Consider the following 22,340-nt stretch of genomic DNA (forward strand, 5'->3'; position numbering starts at 1 on the left):
CGTGCGGCGGGAGGTCTGCGTGGCCGGCGCGGCTCGCAGGCGAGCGGGGCGGGGGCCACGGCCGCGGTACCTCGGTCACCTTGGGCCCAGTCGTTTCTTTTTTGCCTTGTGTCTGCTTTCTGGTGTATTGGCTTCAACGTTTTAAGGCTTTCTGCTGTGTCAGAGCTCTGGCTTTTTTTTGGTTTTTTTTTTTTTTCCTGCTAGAGAACATCTTCCAGCTGGGCTTAAAATAATAGTTGCCTGACTAACATCTCTGGTGAAGCCAATGGGCAGAATTTGTGGGGGGGAGTGGCAGCCTGTTACATATTACTGTTTGAGAATCGAGATGTGCAAGGTGTATTTTTTTCTTCTGTGTACTTAAAACCTAATTACTGAAAATACGTTTTTGTCTAGTTCTCCAGATGGCTTCTTTTGGGTGGAAGAGAAAGATTGGTGAGAAAGTTTCAAAAGCTACTTCTCAGCAATTTGAAGCAGAAGCTGCAGATGACAAGGATCTGGCTGATGATGATGCTGCTAACTGGGTGCATGCAACCAAGAGAAGAAAGAAAATTCTTGTCGAAGACTGTGTAAAGAAAAGTAAGGAGCTGAAGGATGAAGGTGCAAATTTGGCAGAAAAGAGGAGGTACTAATATTATCTTACTCTTTTTCATTGACTGAATAAGTGCTAAATGATATTTTAATCCCATCTGTAAACACTAGGCAGTTTGCTAGCAGCTGCATTCGCATTTTTCATCACTGAAAAAGTGATCATTTCTTTCATTCTACCTTTACTGTCTGGTACTAAATAAGTTGTTTCCATGGATGGTGTTAGCAGCTGTCTGTATGAAGTTTGTATTCCACCTCGTTTTTGTGTGTTCATGTAACAAAAAAATGATAGAAGGAGGTAGATGAGAAACTGGTTGGATCTGAGAGTTGAAAAGGTAAATAAGATACAGTGAGATAACCCACACTGTAAGTAATGCTTTAGCTGCTCTGGTAGCTTTCTCTTGTAAATATGTTTTTTACTAAGAGTAAGCTTATTTCCATGTGTACAGTGCCTAGGTAAATACTGCAAAGCAGCTAATGTGCTGTTAATCTGTCTAACGCTTTTGGAAAATCAGGTTCAGGTAGCTGGTCTGAACATCTTCTGATAGCAGTACTGAGTCTTGAGAGTTCAGCCATTTTGGAAGGATATTGCAAAAGCGTTTTCATTGTCCTGTTACGCTTCAAGCAGAAACTACCTTTGGAGTAGGGCAGGGTTAGAAGAGGGAAAGAGGGACTATAAATTACATATTAACTACATAATTTGCTTAGATCTTCTCTGAAGGGGGGGGGGCGGGGACGGACCAGTTCCAAGAATAGTCCACTTAAAATCTTCAGAATGCTTGACTTCTAAATCTGTATCCTAACTTTACTTCTGTGAGCATCTCCACTTTATTCATTGTCCCAGATCAGAGATAACATTCTTTTCCTGGTAGAAACAATTCCGTAATAAGTCAATATGCGCTTCTGTGCTGCTAAACTTTTTGTGTTGAGAAATTTTATCCTTCAAAAGGGTTGCCAGGGCAATATGAAGGAGAGAACAACTTAGAGGTATAAAGCAGGCAAGCTTATATATGATAATAAACACACTGTGTGTGTGGTCTGGTCTGATTTTAAAACAAACAAACAAACAAATGTCTTTGAGAAAAGGCTTATTTTCAAATATTTAAATACAGTTTCCTCTTTTTACTGTTCACTCAAACAGTGACACTGTTCAGGGGGGCAGTGATTCACTTCTGTACATCCTTTTGTGTTCCTGAGTTCTGTAATTCCTGAATAAAATTTTGAAGCCTTTTAAAGTTGACTTTAAATTTAAACCAAATAGCTAAATCGGTTTTAAGCATGCTGCCATTGTATTAATCAATACCTTTAATGCATAAGTTGGTTACATTAATAGTTGAAAACACAGAATACACAAATTAAGAGTCTATTAACATCTTTGTTTTTAACACTGGAAATAAATCATGCAGTGGTCTACAGAAAGGTAGGTCTATTCTGTCCTTTTCGGGATATACAGATTGTGTTTTCAAGCTTGAGAAAACAGAAGTATTTCTAAATGTTTTCTTTCTACATCTGGTATTCACTAATATTTAGCGTACTTACATATATTAAACAGAGATTTATTTTATTTGTCTGGTCTTCTGCTCTGTCTTTGCCTTCCTTGTATTTTGCTTTGAATGCTGTGTATCTTTTCTTCGTGGATTTTGGTGTTCTCTTCTTGATTTGTTTTTGTGTATTACGTGAAGTTCTCATGGTTTAACCCCAGCCAGCAGCTAAGCACCACACAGCTGCTCACTCACTTCCTCCCCGACCCTGTGGGATGGGGGAGAGAATCGGGGAAAAAAAAGTAAAACTTATGGGTTGAGTTAAGAACAGTTTAATAGAACAGAAAAGGAGAAACTAATAATGATGATGGTAACACTAATAAAATGACAATAGTAATAATAAAAGGATTGGAGTATACAAAGGATGCACAATGCAATTGCTCACCACCTGCTGATGGACGCCCAGTTAGTCCTTGAGCAGTGATCTCCTCACCCCCACTCCCCCCAGTTTATATACTAGACGTGACATCACATGGTATGGAATACCCTGCTGGCCCCTTTGGGTCAGCTGCCCTGGCTGTGTTGCCTCCCAATTTCTTGTGCCCCTCCAGCCTTCTTGCTGGCAGGACATGAGAAGCTGAAAAATCCTTGACTTTAAACTAAACGTAGCAACAACTGAGAACATCAGTGTGTTATGAACATTCTTCTCATACCAAACTAAAAAATCTAGCACTATACCAGCTACTAGGAAGACAGTTAACTCTATCCCAGCTGAAATCAGGACAAAAGTGCAATAAATCTCTTGAACAGCAGCAAATAATCTGTTGTGTATGTGGTTTAGGGCAGGGAAATACATAGTGCTGCATATTTATTTTCAGCAGTAGGTGGTTTTTGGTGCATTTAATATCTTAAGTTGGTTTTAGAGATTGAGTTTTCCTTTATCTGTCAGTTAGAAAACAACACAAAAGCTTAACCCATCCATAAGTAGCAACATAAGGGTTTTTTGTGAATTTAGTGAAAACTATATTTCATCAGAAGTGCTTATAAGAGCTACTGAGAAGCACTGAATGGCTTATAACAGGTATGAGAAACAAGTAACAAGAAGTTAAAGTGCAGCTTTTGGGAGGCTTATCACAGTCTTTTGTGTTAATGCTTTTATATCTGGGGCTCAACAGAAATTCTAACTTGAAATTGTAGTTTTCATCAGTTACTCTAGCACACTCTGTACAGTTTGGGCAATTACGGCAATATAATGCTGTCAAGGTACCTAACTTTCAGGCAGATCTTTCTCTTAACAAAAAAAAAAAAAAAAAAAAAAAAGATTTCATGTAGATTAGAGGCTAAACCCACAGTGGGAGGCTTTTATTACTTAAGACAGGTGGAATAGTTGACATACCATTGCAGGGAACTCGAGGAAGCAGACTGAAAGAAATGTTTATTCTCTCTGGTGGAAAGTGGTTGCTGTACTCGTGTTTCAGACTTGTGTGGTCTATTTCTTGAATATACATTTGTACAACATAAGCAGACTCATGTAGATAATTAAATACTTCATGTAGATTGTTTCCTGAAATATCAAAGCATAGAAACAGTTAAAGAAAGATTTGAGTTGGATTGTGTAGCATGTAGGTGAAAGGATGGTGTCTCTTCTACTGAAGAAAATCGGAAGAAAAGCAAAGACTAAGTACTAGAGGGTAACTGAGGTGGTGACTTAGTTGGTGTTACTTGCGGCATGGAGAGAAGAAGGGGATCCTGAAAGAAAACAGGCTTGGTGTCCTGGGTTCAGCTGGTGTAGAGTTAATTTTCACAGGAACCTGGGAGGGCGCACAGCCGGGACAGCTGACCTGAACTAGCCAAGGAGCTATTCCATACCATGTGATGTCATGCTCAGTATATATAAATGGGGAGTGGGCTCTCGGCTTTCGGTGGGGAAAGTGCTGGAGCGTTGGGTTCCAGGTGGTGAGCAGTTGCACTGTCCATCGCTTGTTTTGTATATTCTTTTATTAGTACTGTTATTGTTGTAACTTCTCTTTTTGTGTTGTCCCAGTAAATTGTCCTTATCTCAACCCTCGAGGTTCTGGGTTTTTTGGGGTTTTTTTTGTTTTGTTTTGTTTTTTTTCCTCCTTTCTCATTCTCCTCCCCATCCCACCTGAGGGGGGTGGGAGGAGTGAATGAGTGGCTGTGTGGTCCTTTGTTACTGGCTGGGCTGAAACCATGATAGTCCTTTTTGGCACCCAACATAGGGCACGAAGGGTTGAGATAATGACAGGTCTGGCCAGAGTGTGTTAAAACAAATTTGTTGTATGCATTTCTTATATTAGTTAAATAGATGCTAGTCACAATGTTGGTTCATTTGTTCACATGGTGGTGTTGTGTAAGTTCTTATATGCTCTATGTATTGCCTGCAGTTACGCTTATCACCTCTGGTAGAGGGATCGGGATTATCATTTTGCTATACTGGGCAATGTCGACTTATGAAATGATTACATCACTGGTTCTGAGGTTAAGCTGGTATCTGTATGCAGCAGTGATATAATTTCCATACTTCGGGCACCTTCAATCGGAATTTATTGGTAATCACACCTAATCCATGGGGAAGTCGGGGGGGATAGTTCCCCCCGTCCGTTCACCTCCTTTTTCTCCTTCTGGCTAATTACAACAGCTTTTGAGAATTTTGAATATCCTTGGGATGTGCAAGCCAGCATGCTGTTAGTGCTATGTCTCCTGAATATGTTTCAGGCCTTGCTTAGGACTACTACAAAAAGGTTTTTTAACAATACCACTGAGAGATCTGCCCCAAAGCTGGATATTCATGGGTGGCACAGCATATGGGAGGATATGAGCAGGTATCTAGAGAACTTCTCACCTCCAGTGGCTTGGAAGTTCACTCCCGAACAACTACAGAACCCTCATGAAGTGGTAGAATATTTGAAAGGAAAATGCTGCGGCTATGCCAGAGACGCAGAACTTACTGCACTGTGCCGGGCCCTGGCCAGTATCTACCAAACACTGCTTGATATTAGGCAGCACCCTCAGGGGAAAGAGAGGGAAAACAGAGTGATGGGCACTGCGGCTACCCCAACCCTGGCAACGGGCACTGCAGCTAAACCAGAGAACCAACCTGTGCCAGTATCGGTTGCCCCTGTACAGAAGAAGAAGCACACAAAGAAATCAGTTTGCTTAGTGAGAGATGAAAGTAAACCAGGGTCATCGCCAGAACCGGAGGAAGAGGCAAAACCTGAAATAATCACCCGATCTCTATCCCTGAGTGAGTTGTGTGACATGCAGAAAGATTTTGGCTGCCACCCAGGTGAGCACATTGTTACCTGGCTGCTCCGATGCTGGGATAATGGGGCCAGTAGTGTGGAATTAGAGGGTAAGGAAGCCAAGCAGTTGCGATCCCTGTCTAGGGAAGGGCGCATTGACAAGGTGATTGGGAGAAAACCACAAGTCCTCAGCCTCTGGAGGCGACTTGTGTCAGGTGTGAAGGAAAGATACCCCTTAAAGCATGAAGTTACATGTCACCAAGGCAAGTGGACCACCATGGAGAGAGGTATCCAGTACCTGAGGGAATTAGCCATGCTGGAGGTGATCTATAATGATCTGGAAAATGGTCAGTCACCCACAGATCCAGACGAAGTCCAATGCACGCAACCCACGTGGTGGAGGTTTCTACGAAGTGCACCACCAACCTATGCCAACTCATTGGCAGTAATGTCCTGGAAAGAAGGCTATGGACAAACGGTGGATGAATTGGCTGTCCAACTCCGGCAATACGAAGGAAGTCTCTCTTCCTCCCTACGGGCCTGTGTCTCAGCTGTAGAGGAATTGTCCCAGGAGTTCCAGCAATTCAAAGTGGATATGTCCTCCTCCCCACCTGTACAGGCCCGCATCGCAGCTATTAGGAGTAGGCATTCCTCTGCCCAAGAGAGGAGATAGAAAGTACACATGATGGGCTAACCTGTGGTTTTACCTATGTGACCATGGAGAAGACATGAGGAAGTGGGATGGAGAACCTACCTCAGTCCTAGATGCACGGGTATGGGAGTTGCGAGAAAAAGCAATCAGAAAAGAGGATTCTTCTTGGAAAAATGCTGCTGCAGTTTCCCATGAGCAGTCCTCCAGACAGAGTAGAAGGGCTGATCTCATTTCTGATCCTCTTGAGGGGACTTCTGATTCATGTTTGTGAAAAGTGAGTAACAGATACTCTAACCAGGATTAGAGGGGCCCTGCCTCCAGCCAGGTCGAGGAAAGGGACAACCGGGTCTACTGGACAGTGTGGATTCGATGGCCTGGCACATCTGTCCTGATCCAGTGTCGGGGGAGGTTTCGATATGATCCCAAGAGTGAGATTAAGACACAAATGAAGTCAAATGCTGTATACCCAAAAGAGTTTTTATTATCAAAAGTATCAAAAGTAGAAAATAGTAGTGATGGGATAGAATGGAAGAAGAGGCAGAAATCAAGCAAGGAGTCAGGATAGAGTTGCAAGGATAGTCACCAACATGGATCCAGCAGTGTCCAGTTGGTCCTTAGTCTTCAATTCTTCGGTGGTGGGTGCACACCACAGCTTGTCTCCACATTTTTTTATAGGGCATAGTTCGATGATGCATGCACATACGTACTGTTCATGCGCTGTTCACGCGCTGCAGGTTTCGTCTATCACACAACCTTCATGTGATCAACACTAGAAACCAGTGTCTTATCTCAAAGACTACAGTTTCCACGAGAATGGTAGTCTCCACATTCCTGCATGCTTCATCGGCTGGAGCCTGTTTCCTCCCCTGGATGCCTCAGTGGCCTGGTAATCATCCTTATGGACAGAGGATTGTCCTGCTTAAACAGGCCATCCCAGAGACAAATGGCTTGAGATAAATAGTTTACAGTTCAGTCTCTCACATCAAACAATCCTTGAGATGAATGGCTTGAGATGACAGTCCAGTCTCTCACACCTAACAATCTTTGAGACATACAGCTCAAGATAACAATTCAGTCTCTCACAACATCAGACCCACAGGAATATAAGGCTCTAGTAGGCACTGGTGCACAATGTACCCTTATACCATCAAGTTATAAAGGGGCAGAACCTATCTGTATCTTTGGTGTGGCAGGGGGATCCCAAGAGCTAAATGTATTGGAAGCTGAAGTGAGGCTAAGTGGGAATGAGTGGCATAAACACCCCATTGTGACTGGTCCGGAGGTCCCGTACTTCCTTGGCATAGACTATCTCAGGAAGGGGTATTTCAAGGACCCAAAGGGGTATCGTTGGGCCTTTGGTATAGCTGCATTGGAGACAGAGGAAACTGAACAGCTGTCTGCCTTGCCCAGCCTCTCTGAGGACCCTTCAGTTGTGGGGTTGCTGAGGGCTGAAGAACAACAGGTGCCAATTGCTACCATGACGGTGCACCAGTGGCAATATCGCACCAACTGAGACTCCCCAGTTCCCATCCATAAGCTGATTTGCCGATTGGAGAGCCAAAGATTGATCAGCAAGACTCACTCACCCTTTAATAATCTCATATGGCCTGTGTGGAAATCTAATGGGGAGTGGAGACTAACAGTAGACTGTCATGAGCTGAATGAAGTCACGCCACCATTCAGTGCTGCTGTGCCAGATGTATTAGAACTTCAATATGAACTGGAATCAAAGGCAGCCAAGTGGTATGCCACAATTGACATTGCTAATGAGTTTTTCTCAATCCCTTTGGCAGCGGAGTGCAGGCCACAGTTTGCTTTCACTTGGAGGGGCGTCCAGTACACCTGGAATTGACTGCCCCAGGAGTGGAAACACAGCCCCAGCATTTGCCATGGACTGATCCAGGCTACACTGGAAAAAGGTGAAGCTCTAGAACTCCTGCAGTAAATTGATGATATCATCGTATGAGGCAACACAGCAGCAGCAGTTTTTGAGAAAGGGAAGAAAATAATCCAAATCCTTTTGAAGCCTGGTTTTGCCATAAAACAAAGTAAGGTCAAGGGACCTGCACAGGAGATTCATTTTTTAGGAATAAAATGGCAAGGCGGGTGTCGTCAGATCCCTGTGGATGTGATCAACAAAATAGCAGCTATGTCCCCACCGACCAATAAAGAGGAAACACAGGCTTTCTTAGGTGTTGTGGGCTTTTGGAGAATGCATATTCCAAATTACAGTCTGATTGTAAGCCTTCTCTATCAAGTTACCCAGAAGAAGAATGATTTTAAATGGGGGCCTGAAAAACGACAAGCCTTTGAACAAATTCAGAGGGAGATTGTTCATGCAGTAGCCCTTGGGCCAGTCCGGACAGGACCAGATGTTAAAAATGTGCTCTATACTGCAGCTGGGGAGAATGGCCCTACCTGGAGCCTCTGGCGGAAAGCACCTGGGGAGACCCGAGGCCGACCCCTGGGGTTTTGGAGTCAAGGATATCAAGGATCCGAGGCTCGCTATACTCCAACTGAAAAAGAGATATTGGCAGCATATGAAGGAGTTCGAGCCGCTTCAGAAGTGGTTGGTACTGAAACACAGCTCCTCTTAGCACCCCTACTGCCAGTGCTGGGCTGGATGTTCAAAGGGAAAGTTTCCTCTACACATCACGCGACTGATGCCACGTGGAGTAAGTGGGCCGCACTGACCACACAACGGGCTCACGTAGGAAACCCTGATTGCCCAGGAATTTTGGAAGTGATCACGGACTGGCCAGAAGGCAAAGATTTTGGAATGTCGCCAGAGGAGGAGGTGACATGTGCTGAAGAGGCCCCACTGTATAACAGACTGTCAGAAAATGAGAGGCAGTATGCCCTGTTCACTGATGGGTCCTGTTGCATTGTGGGAAAACATCGGAGGTGGGAGGCTGCTGTATGGAGTCCTACACAACAAGTTGCAGAAACTGCTGAAGGACAAGGTGAATCGAGTCAATTTGAAGTGAAAGCCATCCAGCTGGCTTTAGACATTGCTGAAAGAGAGAAGTGGCCAGTGCTCTATCTCTATATTGACTCATGGATGGTGGCAAATGCCCTATGGGGGGGGCTACAGCAATGGAAGCAGAGCAACTGGCAGCGCAGAGGTAAACCCACCTGGGCTGCTGCTCTGTGACAGGTTATTGCTGTTTGGCTAGAGAAGCCGGTGGTAAATGTATGTCATGTAGATGCTTGTGTACCCAAGGGTCGGGCCACTGAAGAACATCAAAACAACCAACAGGCAGATCAAGCCGCCAAGATTGAAATGTCTCGGGTGGATCTGGACTGGCAACATAGGGGTGAGCTATTTATGGCTCAGTGGGCCCATGACACCTCAGGCCATCAGAGAAGAGATGCAACATATAGATGGGCTCGTGATTGAGGAGTGGACCTGACCATGGACATCGTCATGCAGGTTATCCATGAATGTGAAACCTGTGCTGCAGTTAAGCAAGCCAAGTGGCTAAAACCCCTGTCATATGGAGGGCGATGGATGAAATATAAATATGGGGAGGCCTGGCAGATTGACTATATCACACTCCCGCAAACCCACCAAGGCAAGTGCCATGTGCTTACAATGGTGGAAGCAACCACTGGATGGCTGGAAACATACCCTGTGTCCCATGCCACTGCCCAGAACACTATCCTGGGCTTTGAAGAGCAAGTCTTGTGGTGACATGGCACCCCAGAAAGAATCAAGTCGGACAGTGGGACTCACTTCTGAAATAACCTCATAGAGACCTGGGTCAAAGAGCATGGCATTGAGTGGGTGTATCACATCCCGTGTCACTCACAGGCCTCTGGAAAAATTGAATGATATGATGGACTGCTGAAAACTACATTGAGAGCAATGGGGGGTAGAACTTTCAAACATTGGGATATACATTTAGCAAAAGCCATCTGGTTGGTTAATACTAGAGGATCTGCCAATCAGGCTGGCCCTGCCCAAACAAGACTTCCACATACAGTAGAAGGAGATAAAGTCCCTGTAGTGCGCCTGAAGGTTATGTTAGGGAAGACAGTCTGAGTTAGTCCTGCCTCAAGCAGAGACAAACCCATCCAAGGGATTGCTTTTGCTCAAGGACCTGGGTGCACTTGGTGGGTGATGCAGAAGGATGGGGAATTTCGATGTGTACCTCAAGGAGGTTTGATTTTGGGAGAGAATAGCCAGTGAATTAGGCTGTATGATGTTAACTGCTAAATAACCTGCCAGTGTATGTCATTGTATCTATAGTGTCTATATTCCATATCAAAAGTATTACAGTAAGAATTACCCAAATGACTGAAGGATGGACTTTGAAACCAAGCCAAGTGCAACAGTGATGGAACTTGAACTGGCACCCAGTGATTTCCTCAAGATCAACATCTTTGACCTGCAGACCAAGGGTGTGGGTTGCACCAAAGGTACCAGCCGCAAGCTCCAGAGATGGCATGCAACAATCCAACACCTCACACCATCTTTCATATTCTGTAGGACTGTTAGAACAGATGGAGCCCCAAAGTCATGGACTAAATAAAATTGATGGACACATTAGAGGGAAGGCCCATAGACTAAGGAAATGCTATTTGTGTGTGTGTGGGGGGTGTCCATATACATATATATATGTATATAAGACAAGGAAAGTGGTGGTGATTAATTGGAAAATGCAGGATCTGGGCAGGATGTAGATATAGATTAAGGGGTGGATGATGTCCTGGGTTCAGCTGGGATAGAGTTAATTTTCACAGGAACCTGGGAGGGGGCACAGCTGGGACAGCTGACTGAACTAGCCAAGGAGCTATTCCATACCATGTGATGTCATGCTCAGTATATATAAATGGGGAGCGGGCTGGGGGGGCGGGGCTCTTGGCTTTCAGTGGAGAAAGTGGCGGAGTGTTAGGTTCCGGGTGGTGAGCAGCTGCACTGTGCATTGCTCATTTTGTATATTCTTTTATTAGTACTGTTGTTGTTGTAACTTCTCTTTTTGTGTTGTCCCAGTAAATTGTCCTTATTTCAACCCTTGAGGTTCTGGTTTTTTGTTTGTTTGGTTTTTTTTTTTCTTTTCTCCTTTCTCATTCTCCTCCCCATCCCACCTGAGGGGGGTGGGAGGAGTGAACGAGCAGCTCTGTGGTCCTTTGTTACTGGCTGGGCTGAAACCACGACACTGGGCAAGAAGCAAGAGCTGGGGTAAAGGAAAGAATGGAAAGTAGTAAGTTCAATTTAACTTCTTCTGGAAAAGAGACTTTGAGGTAATGTGCATAGCAAAATTAATATGATGAAAGGGGAATTTTATAAGCAGATCCACTATTAGCTAGAATAGTGATTACCACCTTTATGCTTTGTTAGTCTGTTAGGTTATTTTTCTGATAAGGGAAGGCAGTGATGGTGTTACACCCCCACCATGGTTTTGTTGGTCTCTGTGTATGCAGTAAGTCTGTTTCTGTGGATGAGTGAGATCTGACTGACTTATGCTTGTAAAGCAAGTCTCAGTGCTTCCTGGGGGGATGGAATAATGAATGGGCTTCTTGGGGGTCAGAGTTTATGCAATCTGCTTTCTTTGCCCATTGGCAAACTCAGGAGTGTCATGTGTGAATTGTTTTGAAGGTGGCAGCCCTCTGTGGGTTTTCAGTTTTCGTGGGAGCTGCTTGAGGAGTATTTGTACATGCTGTAATGTGTGTGCATGAACCTGTTAAGCTGAGAGTGAGACACACATAGAAGAAAAATGGTGCTGAAGAGAACAGTTTCTGATTGATATTTTAGTCTTTTTGTGGGATGGGAAGAAAGCTGAGGAGACTACAAGAAGCAGGTGTTGAACTTGGTTGATTATCCAAGTGGGTCTGTTATTATGGAAGACATGGTTTAGGAAATTCTGACCTAGAAACTTGATCAGTAGGCATTTTTGAAAATGACTTGCGAATGAGTGATCTTGCTGTCAGAACAGAAAGAAAAGGCAGATATGTGGAAGAAGTGTCACATTTGTGTGGTCTTTTGATGTGTGGGAAGGAGCAATTAAACAAACATGTACAAACATACACAGAGTCTTTTGGGAAACAGAATACTGTTTGTTGGTGGAAAGAATGGAGGACTTTCCAGAGGAGAAATTGGTTTTTCTTATATGACATTTACAATGCTAGCATATTATCCAACTTGAGACGTCATTATGGATGTGCCCACACACACTGAAATCAAGGAAAAAAAACCCTGAGCCCAACAACCATCATCCAGGTTAGGTATTTTGTGTTGATACTCCTACACTGTTTTAAATCCAACATAATCCAAAAGGCTAAAAGTTCATGTTCTCAGCCTCAGCATTTTGAACACAGCAATTTTCAATTACAGTGTATTTTGACCAGTAGGTAGGTAGTCTTTGGCTGCGGACACAAGCTTAAGAACAGGTTTAGGTGAGATTAAACAGTGAAGTATAATGTCCTTAAACATATGGCATGTAGAGGGCTAACAGCAAGAAGAAGAAAAACTTCTGTCAGGCTAGTATCTTCAATATAATTGAGTTGCATGTTCATATAAATGGCTTTGCAATCCAATCCGCTTGTGCTGTTTTGAAACTACAAACGTTTTTGTAGCTGATCCAGTAGGTGGAGATAGAGTTCTTATCAATGTACCCTGAAGATGTGCAAATAATGCTCGTGTGAATACTTCATTTTCTTCTGGAAATCTACGCTATAGGGTTTAAATTCTTATTGAGTTGCATTTAATTTTTCAATTTTGTTAAATAAAGGTTGATACTGCCCTCGCTTTTGATGATATTTATTTATTAATCCATATTGCACTAAAAAACTTCCACCTCTAAAGCTGGTACTGGTTTGGGAAGATCGTGTTTTTAACTGAAACACTTATGTTTTGGCTGAGCTTATAGAGATTCACCTATGTTAAAATAAATAGCAGTGTCACGCGGTGTCTGATTAATGAGGTTTTACTCTCTTCCCTTTAGCTTTTGCAGTAGCAAGTTAAATACATGTCAAAGTGCTATAAGCAGACCAGATAATAGGTCAATTTTTATGAAACTGTTTACTTTTCTCGGGGAATTAATCTTTGAGAATTACTTAAATTTCTCATCTATTTAAAGAAAAAAAATTGAACTTTTGTGAAGTGCTACTTATTCCACATTTTAGCAGTTGAGACTTTTTTTTCCCTGATGCTAATATGCCAGCATGTGTAGTTTGTGATTCCTTAGCTGTATAAGCCGTAATTGAGTTTGTCTTTCTCACCAGTCATTGTAAGGTGTCGGTGTCAGACGATGAGGCATGCTCCTTTAAAAAGTGTTTTTAGTGTAGTGGTAAGTTAAGTGTAACCAAAAAAATAATATATTTAGCAGATGGAGCAGAAGAATAGTGCCTATTTAAATAAAGTTGAAAAGCCTTTCTGTCATGTTTTTATAACATTTGTATTTGTTCAATTTATCTGTATCTTTCAGGTTTAGATTTATGATAAGCACTTGATTACTAATGAGTTACGAAAGTGCTAAAGTAATAAAATTGCTTTCAGATTATCTTGATAACTCATTTTGATGCAACTATTATGGCAAAGGGCAAAGATCACTGTGTCAAAATTGCCTTTTAATTTTCAGTCAGTAAAACTGATGTTACTTACATAATGTGATGTTAATAAAGAGGTTTCCCAGAAGATCTAACAGCTATATTTGGCAGAAACATTTCAGCTGTTTAATAGGCTGAGTTACATTATGGAGTAGCCTAGAAGAAGTGAGCTTTGTTAGAGCGAAGAGGGGTCCAGGAGAGCTGGCTGCGTTTTTTTTCAAGTTATCTCCTCCAAGCTCAAGAATGGTTCATCCTGATGAGAAGGAGATCAAGAAAAGGTGATAGGAGTCCTGTGTGGATGTACAGGGAGCTCCTGACAAAATCCAAACATAAAATGGAAATGTACAAGAGGTGGGAACAGGGTCGTGTGACCCAGGAAGACCACAGAGACCCTGTCTGAGTGTGTAGGGATGGGATTAGGAAAGCCAAAGCCCACCTGGAGTTGGATCTGGTGAGGGATGTGAAGGGCAACAAGAAGAGCTTCTACAGGTGTATTAGCAGCAAAAGGAAGACTGGGAAAAATGTGGGTCCTTTGCTGAATGGGGTAGAGAATCTAGTGACAAAGGATGCAGAACAGGCTGAGGTACTCGGTGCCTTCTTTGCCTTGGTCTTCACTGATAAGACTTGCCTTCAGGAACCCCAGGCCCATGAGACCAGAGGCAAAGTCTGGAGCAAGGAGGACTTACCCTTGCTGGAGGAGGATCAGACTATGCAATGTTTAGACAAACCTGACATACGCAAGTTCAGGGGACCCGATGGGGTGCATCCATGAGTGCATTGCAAAGACTCTTCAGCTGCATTTGAAAGGTCGTGACAACTGGGCGATGGTTCCTGAGGGCTGCTAGAAAGCAAGTGTCACTTCTTATCTTCATGGAGGGTAAGTAGGAAGATTCAGGGACTTATAGGCCCATCAACCTAAAATCTGTCCCTGTGAAGGTGATGGAGCAAATAATTCTGGAAACCATTTTGAAACACAGGAGATACAAGAACGTTATTGGGAGTAGCTGGCATTGATTAGCAACAGGGGAATCATGCTTGGCCAAGCTGATAGATTGACCAGAGAATGGTGTGGACTTTCCATCCCTGTTGATACTCAGAACCCAGCTGGACAATAATCTGAGAAACCTGCTTTAGCTGACCCTGCTTTGAGCAGGGTGTTTGGACTAGATGATCTCCAGAGGGTCATTCCAATCTTGGCAATTCTGTCATTATATCCCATTACAACTACAGATGCATTTAGAATATAGAAAGTAGTTCCTCAGACTTGAATTGGACTGTACGGGTTGTTGGTGTGGTACCTTTTCAGTGGGTGGGAAACTTCCTTCTGTTTCTTTAATTTATTTTTGATTTTGTTTCACTAGTCCATATATCTTTGGTGTAATGCTTCGGGTACAGAGAGACATGCAAAAAAATGGGCAGTCTTTGCTCTGCCTTCTTACTGTCTCTGTCTGCTAACTGACCTCATTTAAAGCAAAGATGTATTTTAAGAGTTAAAAAATTAAAATGATTGATTAAATAGATAATCTGGGAATCTACAAATTTAGCTTTTATTTCTGGCTCCTAGAATAAAGTCTAAAATTCTGTTAGGCTGCTGGTATATTGCATCAGGAATGTTGACTCTTCCATAAGTGATCTGAAAGCCTTACACAGTGGAGTTTGTAATTAAGTGTTGGGGAAATCACGGGAAAATGCTTATGATGAAACTAGGAGAATGTAGTAAGTACTCACTCGTACTGTTCCTTGTAGATGGAAAATAACTGTTTGGTATCAGTCTTGGATGTAATTTGCATGCCAGGTATAATAAGCTATTCCATATAGTACTTAGCTCTTTCAGAGTGAATGACCAATACCAGTGTTCTCCAAATAAAATGAAAAATTTTAATCTCAGTAATTATTAGCTTTAATTAGTTTGAGTGTTTTTTAAGGTCAGTCATGCAAAAAAGCAGAGAAAATAGGTAGGCTTATCACTGTAAGTAAAATTGTATAGTACGAATAGGGACTTGATTAAAATGGTCATGACTTCTAGTCAAAATACCTGATCACTTTTTAATGTTTTCCAGTGTTTAGCATTACTGTCTATTATGTGTGTATATATATAACTGCCTCGCTGTTAGCTTCCTTGAGAATGCCTTACACGTGATACGCTCACTAAAATGAGACTAAGGGTGTGTAAACTGTAACTCTTGAGTGCAGAACACATGAGCTGAAACAGAAAAGACTCTGAACAAGTATGGACTTCTTACCTCTATTTTTTGGGAAAAGCACATGTTGCAGCTTCTCTCTTATGAGTCAGAACGTATGGTTTGTTTTGCAGGCCCCATAACCTTTCTACAGAATTAAAAAAAAAAAAGTGCAGAATGTTTTACAGTGTCTTAACACCTTCCTGTAAACTGCTGTGTGAAGTAACACATTAATTTTTGTCTTGAAGTTAGTTTTTATTGCTAGCTTTATTGTTTTTCCTCACTTACTGATAGAGTTGTTGCTTCCTGGTGATGCATCTAGTTGTCTTCTCTCATTGAGGAGTATGTTCTTCACAGAACGTTTGTTTTAAGTAGTTCTTTTTGTTTAAATTGCAATTTATTTTTAATTTAGCTGTTTTCCTTTTGTTCTGGCAGACATTATTTTCCAACAACTGGTTATTATTTGGCAAAGCAGGAGTTCAGTTTTGAAAGTGTTACTAATTTATGGCGGATTATTCTGAGAGTGTGTGCAAGAAGAATTGTAGATTTAAACTGTACACAGTTTGAATAATTTTGAGAGCATCTTCTTGTTAGAATTGTTGTTACTTGAGGCTATTGAAGTGTGACACTGTAGTATTCATCTGTTTTTATGTAGGTATGTATTTGTACATAGAAACAGAAGGAATGTTCAAGGAACAACTGTAGACTGTGGAAGCATTTATATACGTACATGTATTTTCGTTTTCCTTAAGTAGAAAATCTAATTTAATTGGTGCTGATATATCATCCTGTGTTACTTTAGGCATTTGGCGGAGTCAGCCAGTATACGAATCTGTATTTATTGAAGGTCTCTTCACAATGTAAGGAGAAAGAGGTATTGACATAATTCTGCTCACTTAAGAGCTTAAATTGCAAATTGGAGGTTCCTGTTTCTCACTGTTAACCCATAGATAACGTCATACATGTACCAGGACTGTGTCGTGGTGCTTTTGCCTTCCTGAACAGGGTGGCTGTGGACAAAGTGGGAGAGTGCTGGCTGGCCACGGCCCTGCCAGGGACCACTCTGTAAGACAGAGTAACACTGCGCAGGTGCCAGTGTCTGGGAACGCTCCCCGGCACCCTGAGGATGCCAGTGCGGATACAGCCTGCCAGGCCACAGGGCGACGGAAGTCTTCTGTAAATTCTTGAGGTTAGGTACTAAACTTAGGTGAGATGAATCGGGCCTAACTGCTGATACCTGTTTGGAGATGAAGGATAATTTGTGTGTTACCTGTCTTTAAGTTTAGAGGGTCTATTCCTGCTATGCATGAAATATAATTTACGGAACTCTATAGCGAAAAGCTGTTGTAGTCACTGGACATGTGCTGTGCAGTGGGGGTTTTTTTAAATGAACTCTTACGAAAATGTGTCTGTTTACTTAAAAAACCCCTTGTATTTAATTATGTAGAGTATGTTACTGGAATTGAAGAAGCATGAAAAAAATTGGTTCTTAAGTAAAAATTTTTGTCAGTATATATTAATTTTTATGTACATATTAATATCTCTGTATAGAGGAGTCATTCCTGCCAATTACTTTTTTCTCCTTTCTAATGAGTATGAAATTACTGGAAAATAATGAATACTTGCCTCTGATTTTTACATTTCATTACAGAAAATTGGGATGTTGTTCTTAGTAGGGTAAGAATTGATAGTTTCTAAATTTTTACATTGCTAGCTGCTTCTGTTGCCTCCATTTACTTCCTAGCACTTTTTCCAGACAGCTTTTTTATATGACAAAATAGAGTATTTGCATCTAATCCCAGAATAACTCTCTAGTACTACTTGAGGAGCTATAAGGAACTACATAACATAATGGACTGTAAATAACTAATATAAAAATATAAGTATTGTTATTTTATTATTTTAATTTTTGTTATTTATAACATTTTTACATTTAATTTTTATCACCTTCTTGAAAAATTAATTTAAAAATACGTGAAAGCACATGTGCTGGCATTTCTAGCCTTGTAAATTATACACAAGTAAGAGTTCATTACTATTTTAACCTTTTTTTACCTTAGTCTTTTGACCAGTCTGTGTTTTTCTTTGAATCTAATGTGTGTATGCCATGCATCCATTGAGATATTTTTCCTCAGCGACACTTAAAACCTTTTGCTGCATATGAGGGATAATAAGTGTATAGAGCGGAGTGTGCGTGGTGGATTTTCATTTCCTCTAAGTGTTGTGTTAAGTTGAAGTGTTCCATTGTGAGTTTCTCTCACAGTTGGCTTGTTTGTTTTCAGAGCTGATCTCTGAAACTGTCTTCATTCCTTTTCTCTTGCTGCATATTACTGTTATAAACTGACTGGGACAGGGACCATCTTTTAAAATAGACACGGTGGCAGCAAAACCAGCACTATTGCCATTCCGCAGAAACCAATTTCTACTAGCAGGTCTATACTGGTAGATTGTGGCTGGACATTCATGCAAATACTTTAATGCAAAAGTCTATCTAGCAAGTTAAAGAACATGTTTCTGACTTGAGCTAAGAGATTTTGCCCATAACTTCAGTTAGACATCCTAATAATGCAGCTTCTAAATGTAGAGAATTCTATTACTTATATGCATAGTATAATACGACTTAGCAAAATGTAGTAATTTACATTAACAATCTGAGCAGTTTTTACAGAGAAGTACAACCTGGGGCCTTTTCCACATCCTTTGCTTGACAGACACTTGCAAGACTTGGTCTACTGAAGTAGCGCTGTCACAGTGTCCAGGATTCCCTATATTAATGACCTTATGTATTGTGATGTGGATACTGTAAAATATGATCATATTTAATTTTTTTAAAGTTACAGTTTTGTGGTTTTATTTATTGTCCAGATCTACTGTTAAATACACCTAGTTGCTTTTACTTGAGTAATAAAACCTTTGTATTTAGAAATTATTTTTTCATAATATCATTTCTCTTCATAGAGGAAGCTGCAGGGAAAAAAATAAAGCGGTTTCCTCATCTAATACCTTTGTCCAGCCGCTCTTAAACAAAGCGTAGTTATTGTTGCTGATGAAGATAATATTCACCTTCACCCCCTTTGTTTTAACTGTGTTTATGGTTCATGGAATTTAATTTTGAGACAGTAATTCAGTATCCCTTGCATGATCCTCACTGAACGTGATGTGTACCTGTTGTCCATATCTTCTGAAATTAAAATGTTCTGAATTTAAGGGATCATAATTGCCCATCAGCATTTGTTTCAGGAGTTTTCTAAAGTAGGAGGATACAGCAATGTCTTTTGTTACAAAGATCTTGGTTTCTTTATGTATGTCAGCTTGTTTTCTAGTTCCCTAAATGGTGTCCTCCACATTTTACGGCATATTGTGAGAGTGTCCTTAAATTGGAAAGGTCGCTTAGCAGTAAAGGCTCAGAATAAAAACTCTTTAGGAACAACATCTTGTTCAGTCAGGCCTTTTGAAGGATTAGTTCAGGTAGCGGGTGGAGAGAATCAACAGTACCTGCTCATTTTTTCTTCGTGGAAATATTTGATGTTATAGGACTGCTAATTGTTTAAGAGTTGACTGTACAACATTATGTACTATCACAAGAAAAACTTGCAAAGGTCTTGTACAGTAACATGTGGTCATCAAATTAATAGAAATTTAATTTATTGTGGATCTTGCTTTCTCTACTGCTTTTTGTCCTGTTCGTTTATTTACATGGAAGTTAACTATGTAGTAAATTTGTAGGCAATTTTTAAAGTATATCAGGGCTGAGTTAGTTGAAAGCAAGGGCTGATATACATACTACCTAGCTTTGGTTGTTTACAGGTCAGGTATCTAATCAAATGTTGTAGTTCCATCACTGGTTAAGCTGATTTCAGTCAGAGTCAGTGTGACCCAACTCTCCTGCCCTCTGATTTCCATCCCTTTGCAATGTTTTTTTTTTTTGTTTTACCCTGGTGGGAGCCAGTTCGGAGTACCAGTTTGTCATTGGACTGGAGAAGAAGCCTAGCCGGAAAATAATCTCTGGTTGCTGGCTCTGATCTGGTTCACAAATGCTTTTGCCAAAATAGGCAGGAAAACGGGTATTAGAATAAGTGGTCAAACAGCAAGGGAGGCGGAGTCAAGTTCTTTCATTTATGCAGTATTGTTGTCTAGTTGTTGCCTGTGTGTTATTGTTACTGTATTGCACTTATAATTTGAAATGTATGCCTGTGAATGTATTTTCATTCCACGCTGGCCTCTGTCCAGGCCAGACATTTCAGTTTTTACACTATTTAAATGTTCATCTCCTTCAGAATGAGTCTAATTCTTCTCTCACTTCATCACTGGACCTTGAACAAATAACTCTTAGGTCTTAAGGGGCTGTGCTAATGTGTTATATGCAGAGCGGTTATTTTCTGTAATTTTAGCAGTACATAACTGAAGGAGACTTTTTTTTTTATGGGGGGTAGGTGCAGAGAGAGTCATAACATGACAAAATTGATAACGTATATGCCCAGTACTTTTGGTAAACCGTGTGACATGTATGAAATAGGTGATAGACATTGTACATTTTTCTCACTGCAATCATTTGGGTGACCAGTGCATCCATCCCAATCTCAAGAAAAGAATCATGGTATTTACAATATTATGTTCAGTTTTCTAATACAGTATTTAAATACCATAAATCAAAGGTTTTAAACAAAATCATACCTTTCTACCTCTGGATGGTGCCTGGTACACTGATACCGTATAGTGACAGAGATAATGCATCCCTCCACTCTTTCTTACTTTCTGAAAAACAGTCATAGAAATTTTGTTTTCATGAAGAACTGAAGTTTGCTATTTTGAAGCCAGTTCAAACTGGTAGTTTTTACAGGCTGCCATTCTTAGTATGTAATGGACATGTTTTCACGCTAGTCTCTGGAGTTTTACTGGCTCTAGCAACTAAATGGCAAATCTTAAAAAATGTTATTTATTTTGTCTTTGACCTGTCAGGTGGTAATAAAAAATCTAGTGTAGTAGACTGTGGCTTAAGCTTTTTGTCTTCTGCAAAAATGAAGAAATAACAGTTAAGACAAAATGCAGTTCATAGTTGTAGATTTTTTTTTTCTTTAACTAGGCTCTTTGGATAAGAGATGTTGGCAAGGAATAATGGCTTGTATTCAGCTGGCTCTGCAATCCTATTTGACTGTTAAAAATGGAAGACACCTGTTAAATAGCATGAACTTACTGAAAGGAGTTCTGCAGTCTAGACTTCTCCATAGGAAGTTGTATTTGTCTGGAAGCTTTAATATAAGCTTTCCTTTTCCTGGCAATTTGCTCTTGTGATGATGATAAATTCACCCTCAGTGGATTTGGATGTTGCAATAGATGTTTTTAATTGTCTTTAGCCTGTTAGTGAAACCATCTGACAAACGGAAGAGTTAACTTGCCCTGGTATTGCTCACATGTAACTTACTTTCCTGGACATGTTATTTGAGGTATTGCATGTTCTAAAATAGAATTGTAGTTCAGTGAAGTATTTCAACTTTTAGTCTTCAAAGAGCATTTCTGATCTGAATTTGAGTAATATTTATTGAGACTTCAAAAAGGATCTAAGTAGGGTCTTAATAAAGAAAATAAAGCTGTCTGGGGGGTAGGATCGCATGTTGAGATTGAAATAAAAATTTTTCAATATAGAAAACAAATTTGGTTTTAGTCAGCCCTTTCTAGACCATCTTTCTCTCACTGCCAAATTGAAAAATCTGTTTGTAGAGCTGTTAGTATGAAGATGGTAGGAAGCTATTTGCTAAAGGTGCCATTTTTTAATAATGCATTCAGTTTCATGACTATCACAACATTTGTCTTGTTTAGTAAAGACTATGAACTTCTCCAATATCCAAACATGAGATATTAAAGTTTAGCTATTGTGTGAAACCATTACAATATAGGTGTGTCATTGCTGCCTAAATAAAGCTCTCTTCTTTGTGTTCGTGTAGTCAAATGGAGAATTACACTGGGGAACTGCTTGGTGTTTTAAAAAAACCCTAATGTTTGGACAGGTCACAATCTGAATTAGACTGCTGACTTGGTTTCAGAAGCAAAAGCTTTTATATTGCTGCAAAGCAGGGGCAAGAAAGTAGACTGAAGTGAGGAGAGTGGAGAATGACTTTTGAGGACTCACTTAGAATGACTCTACAACTTTATATTAAGACATTTGTATTTGCCTTTCAAAAATGTGGCAGAATTCCAATATTTCTGTATTGTGGGTGGAATTGAATGAACGAGGTTTCAGAAATTACGTGTTTTAGTAGGCGATTTCTTTTGTGGGATTCAAAGTGAGAAAGGAATTCCAAGCAATACTGGAAAAAGTTTTAGAAGTGTTGTTGACATACAGAATGAAAGAAATTAATACTATTAGAATAAAAAATATTAAAATGTCCTAATTAATTTAAAGAATAAGTTGCTGTCATAAAGCTGAAAGGTTTTATGTAAATTACTGGTATAAACAACTATGACAATGAGCATTGCGTAAGTATGGGAGAAATCTCTCACCTGGCTTTTTTTTCTGGGTAATTTGTAATTTTTGAATATATTTTAACTGATTGTGAGGCTGCACAAGTTATTCAGTTTTGGTCATATTATGATAGTAAATAGAGATTGAGAGAGAGAAATTTTAAATATT

The 22,340-nt window shown here is 40.6% G+C and overlaps 1 protein-coding gene across 8 annotated transcripts in view; it reads left to right on the forward strand.

The window, feature by feature from the left end:
* Positions 1–22,340, forward strand: part of PRKAA1 (protein kinase, AMP-activated, alpha 1 catalytic subunit) — a 91,028-nt gene that overhangs the window by 35,700 nt on the left and 32,988 nt on the right. For all 8 annotated transcript variants that reach the window (XM_010585798.1, XM_010585799.1, XM_010585800.1 and 5 more), the window contains one exon: positions 394–622. In XM_010585798.1, the coding sequence (XP_010584100.1) occupies positions 394–622 (229 nt within the window). The remainder of the gene's footprint in view (positions 1–393; positions 623–22,340) is intronic.

This window comes from Haliaeetus leucocephalus, unplaced genomic scaffold (genome assembly GCF_000737465.1).
Source record: "Haliaeetus leucocephalus isolate CR32 unplaced genomic scaffold, Haliaeetus_leucocephalus-4.0 Scaffold120, whole genome shotgun sequence".
Taxonomy (NCBI): Eukaryota; Metazoa; Chordata; class Aves; order Accipitriformes; family Accipitridae; genus Haliaeetus; species Haliaeetus leucocephalus.